Here is a 20921-nt window from a genome sequence, read left to right on the forward strand (position 1 = left end):
TTTCACATGTTTATTGATATTAGATACATTCTACTACCCTGTTCGAGAATTTAATCATAAAATGATTATAAATAAAATTCTACAATTACCTGTGTCAGTTCCGGGTCAAAGAAAAAATGTATGTTGATAAAATATACACTAATTTAAACCTTCCAAGTTCCTTATTTCCATTATTCTCATATTTCATAACCATCACGATGTCTGGAACATTATTATTACTTAATAGAATATTGTTAGGTTGGATTAACTCCAAGGTTATTTTTTGATTTTTGTTGGAAATAAATGTATGACGTATATTATGTACTACCATAAAAGTGGTGTATCTAAATTGCATATCCAATACGCCTTGTTATAATAGTAGTAGAGGTGGGTTGAACTGTTCGAAGTTCAAAAAACCAGGCCAAACTTTAGTGGTTTGGTTTAAAATGTTATGATTAATCCAAACTAAAAAATAATTCAAACACGTCAAACATTTTGACCAAAAAATGTTACTTTAGAATCTATACCATCTTTCCGTCGAACGATGTGAATAGGTTTGTGGTATAAATAGTTAATAGATTAATCCAAATGTTTTTAAAGTCTTATTGTGTACACAAAATATAATTATATACGTAAAAGCTATAAGTCTCCACGAAAAATATTTTTGAAATATAATAAAATAATTTTTATTGTTATTCTTCCTTTAAATATCTAATTTCACCCAAATTTTAACTTATAAAAGCAGGTCAATAAAAAATTATGCTTGTAATATATTATACTCATCGGATTATTTAGTTCCATAATAAACTACTTATACTTCGTATTACTTTCTACCTTCACTTTTATCTTAACTTTGTATTACATTTTTAAGCTATTATAACTATACAAATTGAATATTTTATAAATGTGTTACTTACTACAAAATAAAATGCAAATTTTCACGATTTTGTCCAATTTTCTGAAAATTTGAACTTCAAATACCTAAGTACTTATAAAAAAAATCTACACATGTATCTCTTATATTTTCAAATAATTTAAACTTTGATTTATCGAAAATTTGATATGTTATACTTTTATAAGATGAACTCATGTGTCCTCTTAAATATTAATAGGTAATAAATAAATAATATTAAATCGTCAATTTTATTTCAGAACTGTTGTGGGCAATTGAACTGATGATACTTAATGAAACATATTAGTCCATTATTTCACAAGACCGTAACAGTAAGTTATTACTGTAATTAGTATTAAGTAGATCGAACGGTATCGTTAGATCGCACATTGGAGTGCTGCCAACGATAATATAAAATTATAGGTATTAATAATTAAAGTTCTTCCAATAACTATTGCTGGTGTGTCCTTGACATTAGGCTATTTCGGGAAAATTTGTTCTCGGCTGCAATTGGATTCAGTTTTAAAGACGGCACTCGTGGTCTCGTAGTTTGCCTTTTATCGTTCTACCTATCCCTTTCTATTTCTTATTTGGATGCACCACACAAATCACATGTGAAACGTATACCCATCGGGCCATGACGTATAGGTACGTTACCAATAACTAATAAGTGGACTCTTCATTTAAAATCTTCAATATATGACTTCTGTTATATTGTTGTTAGGTTATAATACCCAAAGGGCGAGTAATCCAGTATCGACCTATTTTCAAAGAGCTTAACTTGTATAAAGTTCATAATATAATATGATTGGTAGACAGTAGGTAGACCAATAATTGAATAATGGTAATCAAAATCGAAACGCGCGTGTCAACTGAAGATAGGTAATAATTATTATTCATAATGCAGACGACGAAACGAACAACAAAATTTTTTTATAATTTTTATTATAATAACCACGTGAGTATGACCTATTATTTTTACTTAAATTTTCAAATCTTATATTTAAAAAGAAAAATTTTTATGAATTCTTAAATCAAAATAATTTGCTAATTTTCGTGATTTCACCGTATTTTGTCAAGATCTTAACTTTAAATGCTAATAAAAAAAAACCGTGACTAGGGATTTTTAATATTTTCAAATGTCATTGTAACAATATAGTAGGAGCCTTTTATTAAATTTTCAAGCTGTTTTACCCAATAAATTAAGTTTTATTAACATTCATAGAAAAAAAAACTAATAAAATTGAAAAACTGAAAATGTCCCTAAACAGTTCAAAACAAATCAAAATATTTTGAAAATATTATCGCGTATAGAAATTTCGAATATAAATAACCAGTGAACATTCGATGTATATACGTTTATGTGTTCATATGTTTTAGAGTTACACAAAAAACCAAAATCGATTTTGTCGAAAACCGATTTTGCGTACAAATTTCCGTTTTCTCTTAATTTGTATGTTGTTTTTACTGGCGCTTTAGAAAACTATTGGGAATTTTGACCTCCCGAATGCACCAACTAGCTTCACTTTCCCATCGAACAAGATACTGTTGAAGAAAATTGAAGCAATTTTACTGTCCCAACGGTGGTGAAATAATAAAAAACACACATCATTGTAAAATCAATACATTCATCGCTCCACTAAGAATATAAAATCTTTTTAATGGCAAAAGTTATTTCACACATTTTAAAAGACCTTCTCCTAATCGACAAATATGGAGAGCAATCTAGGTGAGTCATATTTATTTTTCAAAAAATGTTTGTAATAATATTAGTTATTATTTTATTAGTAGTTATTACCTTTTAATTAATAATAATAATCAATTGTTTTTATCATATACTTTTTTAATGAAAAAGTCTTTGTGCTATTCAGTAAATATATCGCTTATAATATATTGAACTAATAACAAACTGTTATTTACAATTATAATTTCCTTAATATTTTGAAGAGAAAAAAATAATAAATAGGAATTTTTTTCGATATTAGTGTAGGGAAGAGGAGATTTTAAATTGTTGGCACTAATTGAGAAAATGTTTTCGAGCGCCGTTGCATATATTATCATTGTATACAAGGTGTAAGTTGTCCCTGCCAATATAACTTTCATACCTACTAATTAATAGTATACGATTATAATATATTTACGCAAATTATTATATCTACTGTATTATATTATTTAAGAAATAAACAAAGCGGTATTAATAGTTTGTTGTAATATTTGGTACTCCTTTCTTTAGGTTTGGTTTGTCTTCTTTTGTTGTCAAGTCACTTCAAATTCCTAAATTTCGGATGTATGTGTTAATAACATTCCAAGTATTGATTAATATTTTTGTTAAATGGTCGAATACAGCTGTACTTATAGTACGTAAGTATTTAAGTATCGGCAGTTGGAAAATAGAAGAATATATTACCATTCAGATAAGAAATTTATTTTCATGCACAGTGTACACCTATCATGGGTGCATAGACGTACAGTAACTCGGTAAGTCTTTTGACATGTAGTGACTGAAGTGGTTTCGCAAATATTCGCATATTCGTCTATACCACGGGTCTCCCATATGAAAACATTTTCTTAGTTATAGTTCTGTTTTTTGGAGTTAGGGCCATTTAATAAGTCATCATAAGTATTATGGTTTAATTGCATACGATTAATTAAATGTTCAGATCAAAGTATAGTATGGTATATATTATTATGTGGGGTGACAAATCAATTTATAAGGAAGAAACAAAATATCAAATAAGAACCAACAAAATTACTTATTACTAATAGATACCTACTAAGTACTAGACATTACAGAAACTTAACTAACTACGATAGATATCCCTCTATCATATCAAGGACACGCATATCGTCTACTATGTACCATGGTTCTTTCATCAATTTCAATCAATGGTAGGCGGTAGCTGGTAGGTAGATGCTATTGAATTTACATTTCAGGAGAGGTGGCCCGTCACCCTTTGCACACCCTAATGGATCCCCCTTGGTTTTAAATAGGTAACCATTCAAACGAGTTTGCGTTCGCGACGTAAAATCAATGTTGGTAGGTACCGATCAACCGACCGTGGTACTGGTTAACGGAATTTAATTTACTGCGTGTCGGCTTATATGTAGGACTGTAGGTAAAAACAAACGTAGGTATATATGGATACACAAACACTACCTAACTTTTTAGTGTCATTACCATACCTCACGGCTCAATGGCCATATTGCTTATACCGTCTATTTACAAATCATGCGATTTATCGTTAATACGCGCCACAGTGCATACCTATAAATTATTATTAATTAAAGTATATAATATGCGATTTTATGCTAACCGACCAAACCGGTTACGACGTACTATATTTAAGCGAGCCTTACAGTCGTGGTGTCCCACAAATTAAAATCTTCACACTAAATACTTGTAAAATGTATATAAACATAACATATAATATATATTCGTTCAATGACACGTCACGAGAAACTTGCGTAACAAGTAATAACAACACCATAATAATATACGTAGCACATGCAAATGAGGCCAATGACTTAACTTCGGACGATAGCGACGGGCGAAGCTTCAAAATGCGTATGTGTTGTTCACTGGATATTGTTGACTGCATAGATTTCGCTTTTTAAGAGCCCGTCAAAATTGGGTTAGATATAGCTACTGTAAAATATCGGATCGATGCACAAAAGCCCCGTGGTAGACCCTATAAGCGGTTTGTCGACAGTGACATTGGTGCTTAACTGTTAAAATTTATTGAATATACAAACACAATAGGTACTATTTAAGAACCTATACGTCACTGACAAATATATAAAAAATATGTACGTATCTACGTATGTCTAAAACAATTACGGAACGTATACCTATATCTGCAGTGCAATAATATTATCACTTGAATGTTTTTTTATGTTAATTATATTACATATATTATATCACCTATGTTATATTATAACTCTTGAAAAAGCTGAATGTCGAATGGAGCTTTTGACCAAAACAGAGTAGGTAATAATATTATATAATTTGGCTTTTCCGAAAATTAATTTTATTAAAATGTATTTATATTTTTCTTGCTGGAGTGCGAGAATATATACATATAATATCATATCGCCGAGTTCTCTTCAAAACGACCGATGTCTGAGGAACACACGAAGTAAAAATAGTAGAACAATAATTTATTGGTATAAATAAGTATAACCAGTGAATCCGATAAATTTGATGAAAAAATATAGTCGAGGAACAGATGGTTCACGCCGGTCAGCAGGTGTAGTCCAAATAAAAGCTACAGGAGTAACAGTTTGCAAATGCGATGGGCAATACACATAAAATGCAACCCCCCTTTGCACTATATGCTTCATCCTTCGTACCTATTCCTGGCTGACAAATAAGTGGACGAAAATAGCTCGATAAATGTAATGCTGCAGCAGGGATGATCGTAGCGTTACATCAGTAGCGCGTGTAAAGGAGGTGAGAAAATAAAGAAAAACGCTTTACCCGAAGGTTATTTTTGCACTTTTCTTTATTTGTGTTATTTTGACATTGTTTATGTAAAAGGTGTACTTTAGAATTTATCGTAACACGATAGCTGATAGGCATATATATATATATATATATATATAATTATTATTATTAAGGGAAATTAGGTGACAATTTTAGAGGAATAAACGTAGACAATTTACTTTTAGATTACTAGGAAACCTGTGAGTTTTGTTAATCCTTAAAAGAAACCGTCCCAGTACAGACGATGAGTTGTCTTAAGGATCATCCGAGCTTGTCTTGTCGACGTGCTTTATCATGTTAAAGTGCCACGCCCACGCGTAGGTACCGACTATAGTGCTATACTAAATTGTAAAATTTTGAAATACCCAACTTATACCTATTACTAACTATACTATAACGGACAATGGCACAAATATATTATACATTAATACACTTTTTTTGTCGTACCGGTTTCTCCGTCCATAGGGAAAATAAATATATCATTGGAAAGGTATAGTATCGAGTAGAGTCGTAACGAAAAACATATAACAAGTAGCAAAATAAAATAAAATAAATTTCGCGGGCGAAGTCGGGTAATACGAAGTATAAACATTTTAGAGAAGCTCAGGGCATTATTAGCACAATGATGCCTGGTATTTTAAATTTTAATACAAAGCAATAAACTATAATTCTAAATACAATTTTAAAATAGTTTGGTAACTTTGATACTCTGATAGTATATTTAAGCTATATTATGAATCTATATTAAATATTTATTCAATAAGTAACCATCTTAATATCAACAATCGTAATTGAATATGTTAATAGTTAATACATACAAACAATCGTAACTATTCACAGTTATTACAAACAATAATAAATAAATAAATATCTTAATATCAACAATCGTAACTATGCGCTGGTAACGAACGGACAGACGTACTAACAGACACAGTGGGGCTATAAGGTGTTCTAAACGTATGTTTAGAAACCTAAACAAGTTAGGAAAGCTCACTCTGCAAGTGTGCTAAATTTTAGGTTTCTAAGGATATTTGAATTTTTAATATTATATACAACGCAATAGAATATGATTCCATGCGTATTCAATTTTACAATCTTTACATTTTTGTACGCACTTTTTAATATTACCTAGTTAAATCTATATTAAATAATACAAGTAAACAGTAAATACTCATATTTTGATATTTTTTATACTGATTACTGGGTAGTATGCATTTACTTTGAACAGAACCATTATTAAACTATTTATTTATCCAATTTTAGTATTAAAATATGTGTAAGACTCTAGTTAAGTGTACTTCTAGTTTTATGTTTTGAATTGAAATTGTTTTCAATTATAAATACTAACATTAAAATGGAAATATGTATACCAACAAACGTTACTATGTACCTACTGGTAACCAAACGGACGGATAGACACAACAGTGGGGTATAATAATTAATAGGTGTTTTAAACTTCTAAACTTAAGAGCAGTAATCTACCCAATTTATAAAATAAAATAATGGTTAATTATTGTTTGTAATTCAAATGTGAATATCAAAAGGCAAAGTCTGTTTGTTTTTAGCTATTATAGACTAAAAAACCAACATACGAAGTACCAATTTTACCAATTTTTCATACAAATAAAAGGAAAAGAAGTGCAAAATCCAATACCGAACACGGTGTGCTAAGAAATGCAACATTTTAGAGCGTGTTGTGTGTTGATTTTACAGTTAAAACGGTTTTTTCTGGTCGAATTTCGACCAATAGTTGATATTAGTACCTAGGTAACTAATAATAATAGACTAAAGAAAAGCTGTTATTGAGGGTACCTTCTATCTATTCATTTTTTTCTTTCGTCCACTATTTTGATTTATGGCTGCATGCATGAATTATTATTAATAGGTATTGTACAATTTATATTTAATGACATATTGTAAGTACGACATACGAGTAAAAGTATAAAAATTAAAATAGGTAATTATGTTACATGTTATATGAATATGTACGAGTGATAGGTGATAGAATATTATATTGGATTAGTGAATATTTTATCTAAGAATTAGATTGATTGATTCGATATGCAGTATACGTTCCTTTAATACATCATATTATTAATTTATCTGTGTTATAATAACTAACAATAATGAATTTGTGTACACAAAATTCTAATCATTTATAACCTTAGGTAATCAATCCAAAGGCCTAGCTGCAGATATGGACGTATTATAATAATGTAAATTGTAATCGTATAATAAATTGTAAATTAGAATAATGTTTTAAGGACGAAATGGTGTCAGTATGAAATTCGTGAGTGCAACTAAATGGGTTTGTGTGGGATATTATGTTTGGTCCACAGAATCTATTATTAAATCGTATAAACACTCTGCGAACTGTTTTATGTATATCTTTGCCGCATTAAGTCTTAGTAATACTGCCACCCGCAAAACTTGGCCTCATATCTATTATAACGATATGATTTTATGGGAATGTTCCTATTTTATTTCATCCCGACTCTTTTCTATTCCAATTATTTACTCTTTTAAAAATATAAATGTTTTGTTTTTTTTTAAGCATTTTTCATCTAAATACTTTTAAAATACATTACAAATGAATAAATAATCACAAAAGGTTAATCCTAATATTAGTAAAATTGATCATTAAAATACAATATAATATAACATCATTATTGTCACACACAAATACACAATTATTATTTTATTTTACGTTTTATATTATATTATATAATAACGGCTACCTAATAGGTACCTAACTGATGTTCTTGTCCTACGTATTATTATTTATTTGTAATATTCGATGATACCTACCTACGTGAAATGTATTTCATTCGTTTCTATTCGTTTCGGTGTTGTGGATATTCAACGAGCAAGTTATATGAGCCGATGTAATTTTACACGTGAAATTGAAATACCTATGTCACAGTTACCTGTTTGACAATACCTATTTAACATATTTAAAAAAAAACCTTATTATATAAAAATTAATGAGTATTTTTTTTATGAATTTCTTGAAATTCTCCCTGAATTGAAAAACTGCATATTGGCACTAAGATATCGAATGTTATTTATAATTTTATAAATCTTCGATGACCAACACTTAACGTGCAATAATGTACCTCCTAGTGATATTAATATGATAATGCCTATCTTTTTTCAAGTTTCTTAACGCAATTTTTTTAGAAATTAAATGTGACTTGTTATTGGATACCAGCAAACGCGTGTTAGTCTGAAATGATGCCATTGACTACATCACGCGGGCAATACAGTGCCGTAGAGTGTCGTAGACGATCGTCTTCCAAAAGTTCTAATTTTATCGGTTTTATTTTCACATCGTCCCTTTCCTCGACTTCGGCGAGCACATTAGCGGCAGACCCGGAGACAGAAAATTCAGAAACGGTGGGGGTGCAGGCTTGCGATTCAGTGTAATAATCTGAGTTCTCCAGTTCACAACCGGCGAACGCACGGCACAATTTTTTTCCTCGAAACGTTCCCGTTGTTTGCTTAAGTCGATTTCCCTAATTTCAAAAAAAAAATGGTAAGTACAATATAGGCATAATGTTTTGTGTTGTGTTATATCGTTTACCGTAGATGCGTCGATGAATGAAAAATTTGGCAATTCACCATACTATATATTAAATAGTTGTAGTTTGTTTAATTATTATTAACTCGTGTCAAAAAAAAAAAAAAAAGAAAGAAAGATACACATATATATATTATTGTCGTTTCTACCTGCTGGATGAGTTTTGTCATCTGCCAAGATATAGAGCGAAGATAAATTGGCACATTGGCAGACAATTATTGTTTTGCCAATCGTTGGAAATTCGATTCAAAATTACAATTGTATGTGTTCAGTTGCCAAATAAATATTTTCATTCAGTTTCTCTTCTACTATTTACACCTATTATAATATGCGCGCGTATAAAATGTTCTTGGCTGAAATCTATAATTTGTTTTTTGTTATTTGTTTTGTAGGAAGATTTACCACCAGAACAAATCTCAGGTAACTACGTGTTCTTTGTGAACGTCGTGTGCCGTGTTAATTTTTTCTCCTGTCTATGAGTAATTTTTGAAACCGAAAAAGAATTAATACATATTATTACCTATAAGTAGTATCTACTATTTCATATTGGCTGTTCTATACGAATTGATCAGCATATATAAATAAATAAATAAATAATAAATAAATGGCTCATTAAATAGCGTAGGTCTCGATTAAAAATACATACTTATAACATACCTAATAATTGTAGTTTTTGTAATTATTTACATGCATTCACATCTCACTTCTTTACATATTATATTGTTTAATAAACAAAAACACTATAACAAAAAGTATCTATTACCTATACTCACGTATATTATCATCTTATAATACTTTTAAGTTTTAAGTACCTTTAGTACTGAACTTAATGAATACCTATACATTTAACAGTCTTAATAATTAGTATTTTGTAAGTAATAATAAATATTTAAATACTGTTTTAGTTAGATAAATAATATTGTAGGTACGGGTTTAGAAGTTTAAAACAGAAAAAACGATTATAAATAATAATTTAAACTCCTTAGTAAAAACAATCAAGCAATAGTTTTTTAAAAATAATAATTGCATAATATTATGTACCTATTAACCTATATTATGTTTGTATAAATAATGAACTTGGTTTTATGTAGGCACACATAGTGGTATATTACATGAATAATTTTCACACAATATATATATATATATATGTATATACATATAGATATTGTTAATATACTGTATTCAAAATGTTTATCTCTGAATATCAATTTATAATGTTTAGCTATCCGAAACGATGTACATATGTTCTATTTTTAATCTAGGTTTCTGCTTTTCGTACATGTGCAAATTTGACTTTTTCCCATTATATATACACTCACTCGATAAACTTTTAGTGTCGTATACACGCTTATTAATATAATAATAATAAACTTCTTGGCACACGTCATACCAAGCGTTGGCACATCCATAATAGCTGAGCGCTGGATCGGTTAAGCGAGTGTGTTATGACCACAAACTAAAATTAGCATCGCTCTTATTATAATAATTTGCCTAGGTTACTTGTATTTCCTAGTTATATCATAAAATATTAAAATACATCCATGTAGTCAAACTAAATTTGTGTCAAACGTTTTATACGTTTTTCTACTAGGCTGAAGGACACAAATAAACATACACTATATACACACACACACATAATACATATAGGTATATATGGTATTCATAAACCTAGATGAAATTATCTAATTTATTTATATTGTAATAATAATATTGTAATTTATTAGTATATCGTATTGTATACAATATACAAATGTTGAACTGAAATAGAATAGTAATTATTTGGGCACATAGTATGCAAATCTTAACATAATATTTTCTAATAATTCGGTACATTTAATTATTCACAAGGAATATATAGGTAACCCATAGATAATCTAAAATATACATCCTATATGCGCAGAGATAGAATTTTTTTTCAACTACTACGTGTTGTATTGAGCAATATATATTGCTGGTATTGAAAATTAAATAATTTAGAATATTTTTCAAATTATATAATATAATCATGTTACCTATACAGATAATAATATATTGATGGTTAATTTTTGTAAATTTGTTTAATATAAGTTGGTACTGTTATAATATGCCAACCGTTACTATTGTTTTAATAACTATTAAATAATGTATCAAAAGTAATACAAAACAGAAACACTGTGTATGTATTAATTTAACTATTTTTTTTAGTTATTTAGTTTCTATTTTTTATTATTCCCAGGTTTTGACGGTGGTTATCGCTTAGCCAGTATACGACTGTGGTGTAAACGGTTTCAAAAAACTACATGTTTTTTTACCATATTATTAATATGCCTCATATTATTTGTGTTTTTTCACTAATCCTGCAAACTTTATTTGATTACACTAATTTGTACGACCTACTCAAATAAGTTCCTGGCATTCCTGCTTGTTTAGTTACCAATTTATATTACAATTATATAATTATTTTTGTTTATTTTTTTAACTTCAACATTTTGACCAAAATGCGTAATACCTATAACGTATGCCTGCAACTTAAATATGCTTGATTAGATTTTGCTTTTGCAATTTAAATATTATGTTTTGAAAATGTTGATTACCTTTTTTATATCGAAAAAAAACACAAATAAGCTATTTAAGAAAAATATAAAATTGTGAAATTATTTTTAATTTTATGAACATCTCAAATTTAATTTTTATTCCATAAACCATAATGAATTGTTTTTGATTTGTCAATTATTCCATATTTATGATTAAATATATTAAATATCAACATTAATTGACGTTAATAAGTAGCTTATTTGCTTTAAGATGAAACATAGACATTGTAAATTGGGGTGACTTTGGGTAGTTGATTACCTATATTTAAATAAAAACTCATTAATTTTAGAATCATAGTGCCTATATAGTTTTTAATGGATAAAATAATTGATTATTAGAATTACTTATATTGCTATGTATACCAACTTATAGAGTACCTATAGATTACATAGTAGTCCACGAAATATGTTCCGATATCACTAAGATTAATTTTTATTGTTTAACAAGTCAATTTATATTCCAAATTTGTGTAGTTTTGTACACAGATGAATTAAAAGTAAAGTAGGTAGATACGTAATTAGTTAAATGTATTATGTATGACAATGAAGTAATTATATAAAATATTAATATATATAGGTATATGTAATATATAATATTATATCATATAAACATTTAGCATAATGCATAAAATATAAAAGGACGCAGTATAAACCATTTATAACGTAACTGAAAACAAAACTATTATTTCCGTTATGGGTATTCATAGTATACTTGGTGGATCAGTATTTAGTGGCATAGAATTATTATTTTATTCATATTGTTAGAGTAAGTACATTCCTTAGTCCTTCTAGGACTTACACATCAATAAATCAAGACAAGTATTTTAAAACAATAATTAAATAAAATTAGATAATTATTGATCCACAACTTTCTAGATTCGTTACATACCTATTATACTTATTCAATATCTAGATAACAACAATAAAAAATATATAACTCATTTTATAATATTATTATCTTCAATTTATATCATATTGTTTTCATACACATTTATATAATATACATTAATAGATAGCTGATAATATAAATTTGATGTATTTAGATGTAATATCTTTAATTTAAATATACAAATGGCCACGTTTCCGATGTATTATTAAGATCAATAAAAATAAAAAATAAATAGCTGATGTTTTTTTTTTATTTATTATGTCAATAAATTTCATTCTTTAATTTGTGATAATATTAAATATGTAAACATAGTGTCCTTATAAATGGTTTGTATTTCAGTAAAACTGTTAAAAATTATATTTATAATTAGTACCTATACTTGACCAATTATAAAATAAAAACAAAATAATTTGATCAATTTATTTATGTCATAAAATGTATTTATTACCTAGACATATTTTATATATCTATATATTATATATAAATATATATATTATATATATTGTATTGATATGCTTTAATATTTTAATAAAAATGTGTTAAACAATAAAACAAATATATGACTAATGATTATTAACCCTAAATATGCCAATATTTGTCTACTTATACCTAAAAAATCCATTTTAATATTTAATTTACCAATGACTTTGTATTGTCAAAAATTGTTACGTTTTGTTTTGTTATCATACTCAAAACACTAAGTCAGCGTTTCTCAACCTGTGGTGCGCGTACCACTAGTGGTACTCCATAAGTGGTACGCCCGAAGAAAATCTTCCTTTATAAAAAAATATGGAATGGTTCATTATTTACATTAAATATTATTTGGTTTATTTGATATTAATAATAACATAAATAATAATTTTACTTATTTAATTTTCTCTTTGTGCTTATATTGTCATGATTTTGTAGTTCCTAATAAAATAAAATTCCATACAATATGTAAAATAACGTATGCATTTTTGATACCCAATAAAAAGGTTATTTCGTCAAGTGGTACATGAAAATGCTCAAACTGTGTAGATGGTTAGGTTGAGAACCGCTGCACTAAGTTATATAAAGTTCTTGAAATGAGGGAATAGGTAGTTATTGTTTTTTTATTGTATTGGATCTCGTTATGTATTATGTTATGTGTTTTTATTAAAATTTGAGATATTTTTGGGAATATATATATTTTTTTAAATAATATTATTTAGGTAAAATATATTTTGCAATATCGAAATATGCATTTATGATAATATAATATGATAAATAAGTGCTATGGATATCTACTTACTTATGTTTAAGGGGGTGGAAATATTGATATAAATCACTTTTGACACACCTTTTGAATACTCGCTCGATAAATTTAGATAATTACTGTTGAAATTTATACTGAATTTATCAAAACAGCATTCGGATATCGAATGAATATAAACAATAAATATATGGATAGTTCCTAAAATATTCATGTTACGATACATTTAAGTCTTAACGATATAACATTTAAAAATGATCACAGTGCAGATTAAAAATATTCGAATTTCTGGAACCATTAAATCAACAAAATCAACATTTGAAATTTAAAAAATCATAATTTTCACGTAAATTGCAAAACCCTTTTATAGCTTATGCGAATGTATTATTATTTCTTAAGGATATACCATGAATAAAATTAATAGCTACCCATATTATTTAAATAGTTGTTGATAAATTGAAATTATCTCATATTATGTTTTTATTTTTATTAGACAGTCATAATAAATTTGTAGATTACCATGAAGTACAAATAACCCGTTTTTACTATAATATGTATATATCTATACGTATAATATATGGTTGAGAAAGATGGGAAAATTATACTTTGAAAGTTGCCATTATTACATTAAATTTCAAAGAAAACATTTTTAATTGGCGATTAATATTCAGTCCTCAGGAAAGCTTTCGATGCATTCGATCGCGAACGTTCTGGAAGTATACCCACAGATATGGTGGCCGATATCTTACGACTTATGGGACAGCCTTTCAACAAGAAGATTCTCGAAGAACTTATTGAAGAAGTTGATGCAGACAGTAAATGTTTTTTTTTCATTCTTAATAATTCGGTTTTAAATACAACTTGCATATAAATTAAATTTAAAGAATCTGGACGTTTGGAGTTTGACGAGTTCGTGACATTGGCTGCTAAGTTCATTGTCGAAGAAGACGATGAGGCCATGCAAAAAGAACTCCGTGAAGCTTTTAGGTTGTACGACAAAGAAGGAAATGGTTATATTCCTACATCATGCCTGAAAGAAATTTTGAGAGAGCTTGACGATCAGCTGACCAACGAAGAATTGGACATGATGATTGACGAAATTGATTCCGATGGTTCAGGAACAGTAGATTTTGACGGTAAGTTAAAAAAAAAAGATTCATGAAGTGTTATTAGTGTTAAGGTTAATATATATTTACTTGTTCAGTCAAATAATATCAATTTGATATAATACAAATCTAGCATCAACGCAAAATATGAAATCTCCCTCTATATCCCCGACCAGTCTCTGTAGTTTATTGTTATTAACAATCAAAACATACTTTTAAACCAATTCATAATATACAACTATAGATTTCAATCATGATTATCAATCTAAATACCTATATATACTTTCATTTTTAACTCTCACTTTTGTTTGGAAAATGTGTATTGCTTACAACTATAAGCTATAACCTTAAAGAAACATTCTGTATCTATTGTTAACACTTAAAATTCATCAAAAAATATAGAAAGTATTTTAAATTTTAATATTGTCATTATATTATGTCTGTCAATACAATATAATATTAAAGTTTCAATTTACAAACGAAATTTGTTCGTATTGTACTTACTCAATCTATGTAGACCAGGTACATTTCTGTTTAAATTTCTGTTTTTAAATATATAATAATATTAGAAAACGTAAAGATGCTATATGAAAATAAATAATTCAAAAACGGACATAGAGTCTAGGTTTTGAGCATTCACCGTAAGATACTGATTTATTGTCGATAATTGTATTCAACTATTAAAACATCGAAAGAAATTATTTGTATACAATATTGTATTGTAATGTGTAAAATAGTTTAGACTAGCGTCGTATAAAGTCATTTAGTAGGTAGTTTATTCAATAAGTGATTTAAATATAATACTAATATTATACTTACATTTCACAATCAATGATAACTATCTATTTTATAATTTATAAAATAAGTATTAAACATGCATTAAAACTTTGTTTTTAGAATTCATGGAAATGATGACTGGAGAATAAGAGAATCTGATGGTGTACCAAACTGGAGTCATTCGAGAAATGGATTCGTCCGTCAACACCCTTCAGAACATGTTATTTATTTTGTACAAAAACAGAATTTTTTTTATATAAATCACATAAACCTCTATCAAACATAACATACTTAAAAATTATATTTATAAAATACGAAAGATAATAAAATATTAAGTTTTAACTAATCATGCCACGTGATATGAATTTTCGATTAGTGAAACTGGAGAAAATCTCTTCAGATAGCCATCGCTTGTTGTAACAATTGGATGAAACATATACCATTATTATAAATAAACTGTGACTAATTTATTGTTGTAGAAAAAAATGAGAATTGCAATCGTGTTCTATTGTAGTAAAAAATTGTAAGACGACCACGGCACTTGAAGGTATTAATTATAAGTATACATCTCATATATAGGTACCTACCTACATTTATATGTGTCATCTACGATAGGTATCTTACTATCAATACCGATAAAAAAAACTCTATATTTTGAAAAACGAACTTTTCAATAAATATTGAAATTTTGAGATGCACCCAAAATTATTAGACCTAGGTAACACCAAATACTCTTTTAAGATAAAAGCTAAAAATTTAAAATCTTTTTCTAAGGTTTTTTTATTACCCATCACAGTAGGTATACCTATGTACTTTTGATGTGGTAGACCTTGCAGCGTGCTTGTGGTGATGGACGATGTGGTGTGGGTGATCTTATCATTAGCCGTTATAAACATTTTATTTGATACCGAATGGTACGCTATACTTCTAATCAATTATACATTAAGTACGACTTTCTAATATTAAAGAATGTGTAAGTACTTATCATTCACAATGAAGAGTTTAACTCCAACATATTACAACTGAACATGGATGAGCTACCAAAGAAGAACATTATTATTACGTTTTATAGGTAATAATTGAATAATAACGTTATTTTGTCCTTTTTACGAACCGAATAAATATGAAAATAAAAATAATTTCCTCTTGAAATCTGTGTTGTTGCATTATATACCACAATAATATTCAAATAAATTAATAGACTTGAATTTCTCAGTTTCAATATTAAAGAAGAAAAATTTTAAGAAAAAAATGTATTCAACATTTTGTAGAGAAGTTATAGCCTATATTTTTTGAATCACCTCCGGCGTCTTTTAGATTTAATACATCTATTAACTCTGTTGAAAAGGACTTTAAATTTTCTCCAAAGTTATAACCTTAACTTTTAAGCACTTTGTATGAAAGTCACAGTATAAGTAATTGCGTAGGTACAATGTACATAAATTACAAAATTGCAGACTACACTTTACTTAGTTGACTAAATATTATTTAATATTATAGTATTAATATGTTAGACGATATAAAATATCGATGCGGTTATTTTAGCCTAAAATATTTTATTAACCTAATTTAAACAATAAAAAGTGATAGCATTTATTTAATAAACGTAAAACTCTCAAGGTCAAAAGAAATTCGTTGTAACTTATTTAAGCACCTAATGCGAATACACGCAATTATATGATTTTACCAGCTCAATTTAATTTATGAATATGAATACTTAATACATTTTAATGATTCGATCTAATCAATTTTGTTCATTTCTATGAAAATATAATGTTTTAGTTAATAATTATGTGTATTTGTGTATAAAGCCATGACTATCCACCAGCCAATGCTTGGCAAATTATAACGCTATCGTCGCTTATCTGAAATTAATAATCATTCAAACAATTTTTTTTTTTGGTAACCATTTATCTTAAGTCATAGCCCATAGGTATGCCATATTATATGCTTACGTAAAACAGAATAAAATCAACTACCTATATTATCGTATATTATTATACTTTAATATCTCTCCGATCTATATTATCGTATATTATTATATTATTATTACGGAACGAGACCAATATTATACCAATATTATACCAATAGTATAATTTCTAGGTTCGAATACATTAATATTTAATAACATTACCCAGAGATACAGAATAATATAAGTACCTATTTTATCAATATGTTTTGAGTAAACGTATAATATTTAGATTGATATTTTGAATATTTTGAATTGATATTTTTTATTTTTATTTAAATACACGGGTCATGGGCTCTGTTTAATATTTTTGCTTGTACCTACGATACCGTTATACCGCTTAACACTCGCTTACGAGATATTCCTATTGAACAACTATAGTATCTAAATATAAAATATATAGGTGCCTTATTACAATAGCTAATTTTATCATATATTATCTGACTCAATCTGAGGCACACGAGTCGTCAGAAACATAAGTAATAGATAATAATGTACTTATAATATAAGTGACAATTATGACAGAAATATAGTTTAGATACCCAGGTATGGACTGTGAAGATCAATGTTTACCACTTACTCAAGTCTACAGAACTATTTTACCGCATATTTAGGTACTACCCAATTTATACTATTCCTACTTGAATACATCTATACCTAAAGTTTGAAATTGAATTGGGGAAAATCAACTTTCCCGGCAGGTCGCACGTATTATCACTGTACCGCAGATACAGAAAACGCCAAATAAGACGCCATTGGCGTAAATACTTGAGCCGCGGAATTTTCCCAGCTCAGAGTCAAGAGATGGTTGAGTCTACGAATTTTTTTCACCAAAATATTATATATTATCCGATGTTTGTAAAGTACCATTTCTCGACATTTGCAGTACCTATGAGTTGCTAATGGTCCAACCACGATTTTCCTAATGAAACATAAGATATATCTCATGAGCCATTATACTCATTATAGGTACCTGTAGTAATAGACAATAGTTTTAAGCGCCAACCTAACCCTAAACGCTGTGCATGTTTGTTATTTAACGGCGAAACTTATTATTCGGTCCTTGAAATGACAAATATTACCTCAAAGACAAATAATATAAACATTATGCTTATTGTATCATTTAACGATATAAATGTTGATTGAACATCATTGGTTACCATTACCTTGTGAGTTGTCTTCTTCATTTAACGTCGGCCAAAAATCATATTTATTCCGTTACTCACTTACTCCGATAGCCAATTTTACATGATAATATATAAACGTACATTGATCCATGTTAATAACGCGATACGCACACGCTAGAAAATTTGTGTTATTGAATTAGTTATTCTGATTTTAGTGATGTAAGCAAAGGAATATTTTAAACAATTGGCATTTTGGAAAGACTGAGAAGGACACTGCGGTACAACCTATCCTAACCTAACCTGACCTGCACCATTGTATAATATATATATATTATACGATATACATCCGTTTTCAAGGCAATATATTTAAAACATTTTTTGGGTGTTGCCTTGAAAACTGAGCTGTGTCGTATATGTACCCTACCTATAATAGTGTTCAGCATATTTATATTTATAATTATGATCTTATAACGTTTAAAAACGTTATACGTTTTATTTTAATTAGAGAAACCAATTAATATTAATTTTTTAAATAAAAAAAAAATAATAAACGATGGCCAAAAATGTGTGTCAAAAACACATTCACTGCGGTAAGCTCGGAAATCGCGATCCTGTTATGCATAGGCTATTAAAAATCCTCCTATTTCTACAAAAAAATTCAAATAACACATGAAAAAATGAGAAATAATACTCATTGAATAAACTACATTTATTATACCTACCAATCGTTATTTAAATTATTAGAATCTCAGTGCTGAATAAAATATGACCAAAGAGCTGGATTTATATGAAACTATAATTATACGTAGATGCTGACTGTCTATATATACATAGCCGTCTCGTTATGATATTATGTTTTGCACGCGGGCCAATAATTATTAAATATTCACTCCCCTCACATACTTTAATAATACAATATATATATATATATTAGTATATAAATAATGTATAACTCGTCGCGATATGTCATTCACATTCTTGATGGTATAGTTGTTAACTGTTGGTAGACACTTCGTTCATTTAGATTAAAATATCGCAACTTATCATTTGATATTATAATTAAATAAATCTATATAGTGTTGTAATAGCTGTTGTCACCATGATTACAAAAAAAAAAGTTTGATACTACTATGTAAATATATTATTATTTATTTTTTTTTTTTATTAGGGTTAAGGCTTCGACTACTAGGTCGTTAGCCTGCGGTACTGTAGATTAGTTTACACGTGTGTGTATGTTTTTGCAGAATTTTTAACTTGGGCACCCGTAGGTATCTGCCATGCCCGGGTGGGGGGTGGCGGCGCTATTGTTCTCCGGACACCGTGACTTGCCCGAAGAAAAATGCCGCCCGCGACCGAGGTATCGAACTCGGGTCGGCTGCGTAGCAGCCGACGAATATATTATTATTGATGCATCACCGAGTCATTCGTGATCGTTTGACAAGATGTAGGTAACCTGAAATCTACTATACTCATCTATGGTAATAAAATACAATGTTTTTCTGTGTATACTGTATATAAGCTATCCACAGCCAAATCTACCACACGCATGGTTCTAAAATTTAGTACATAGCAGGTAATCCTATAACACCTGAGGATGTGCACCCCGAAGAAAATTTTTGAAATTTTACACTCTAAGGAAGTGCGACAGAGATTTGTAGGCTCACGAAAAACAAATATTTGTTTGTTTGTATTGGTTACAGAAAAATTGATAGTCATTAAAATTGTATACAATTTTAAACTTGTTGAAATTTATATTAGGCCGAAACAACTCAAAATACTGTGTTAAAATTATGTGAGGTCTACATTTAACGGAGATTAAGGTAAATCCACTGGCTCTGTCTAATTTTGCACGGGCAACTTCATGCATGGTCGTCTAGGATAATATTCAACAGAATATTTCTCCGTTTGTTTGTCCTCTATTTGTACTCTAAAACTATTGGGCCGTTTTTAATAAAAGTTATATCAATAGATTGATTGAAACTGGATTATCTAGGTATAGCTCGTTATATATCAACCCCTCTATAAGCTATGTTTGGTTGCAGTCACTACACATGAACTTAGTCTTGACTCTCGAAAATTCAATGTTTTTTCTTTACTTAAATGGTTGCCATTAGTTACAGAATATAATATAATGAGTTATAATATATTATAGTAAATAAAAAACGGCATAAAAATTGTTTACAAATATATTATTATTGTTGTGATCTTTTGTCTGTCTAGTGCGGTTGTGTTACGATTAATATAGTTGTCCTCGCTCTCTTATCTATAATGCCGTGTAACGTCTGTAAATCGAACGTTTCACCAACAAAAAA

The 20921-nt window shown here is 28.4% G+C and overlaps 1 protein-coding gene across 1 annotated transcript; it reads left to right on the top strand.

Annotated features, from left to right (window-relative positions):
* The first annotated feature begins 8725 nt into the window (after positions 1–8725).
* On the top strand, positions 8726–15860 carry LOC132941095 (troponin C, isoallergen Bla g 6.0301). Its single transcript, XM_061008974.1, has 5 exons — positions 8726–8889; positions 9327–9354; positions 14302–14445; positions 14515–14766; positions 15634–15860. The coding sequence occupies exons 1-5, from the start codon at positions 8887–8889 to the stop codon at positions 15660–15662; spliced, it is 456 nt and encodes a 151-aa protein (XP_060864957.1). The 5' UTR covers positions 8726–8886; the 3' UTR covers positions 15663–15860.
* Positions 15861–20921: the final 5061 nt, after the last annotated feature.

Source organism: Metopolophium dirhodum, chromosome 3 (assembly GCF_019925205.1).
Source record: "Metopolophium dirhodum isolate CAU chromosome 3, ASM1992520v1, whole genome shotgun sequence".
Lineage (NCBI taxonomy): Eukaryota > Metazoa > Arthropoda > Insecta > Hemiptera > Aphididae > Metopolophium > Metopolophium dirhodum.

Excerpts from the sequence above, each read along its gene's own strand:
- LOC132941095 (XM_061008974.1), top strand. Across the intron at positions 14,446-14,514 it reads TGAAGAAGTTGATGCAGACA|AATCTGGACGTTTGGAGTTT; the intron begins GTAAATGTTTTT and ends TTAAATTTAAAG. Across the intron at positions 14,767-15,633 it reads AGGAACAGTAGATTTTGACG|AATTCATGGAAATGATGACT; the intron begins GTAAGTTAAAAA and ends CTTTGTTTTTAG.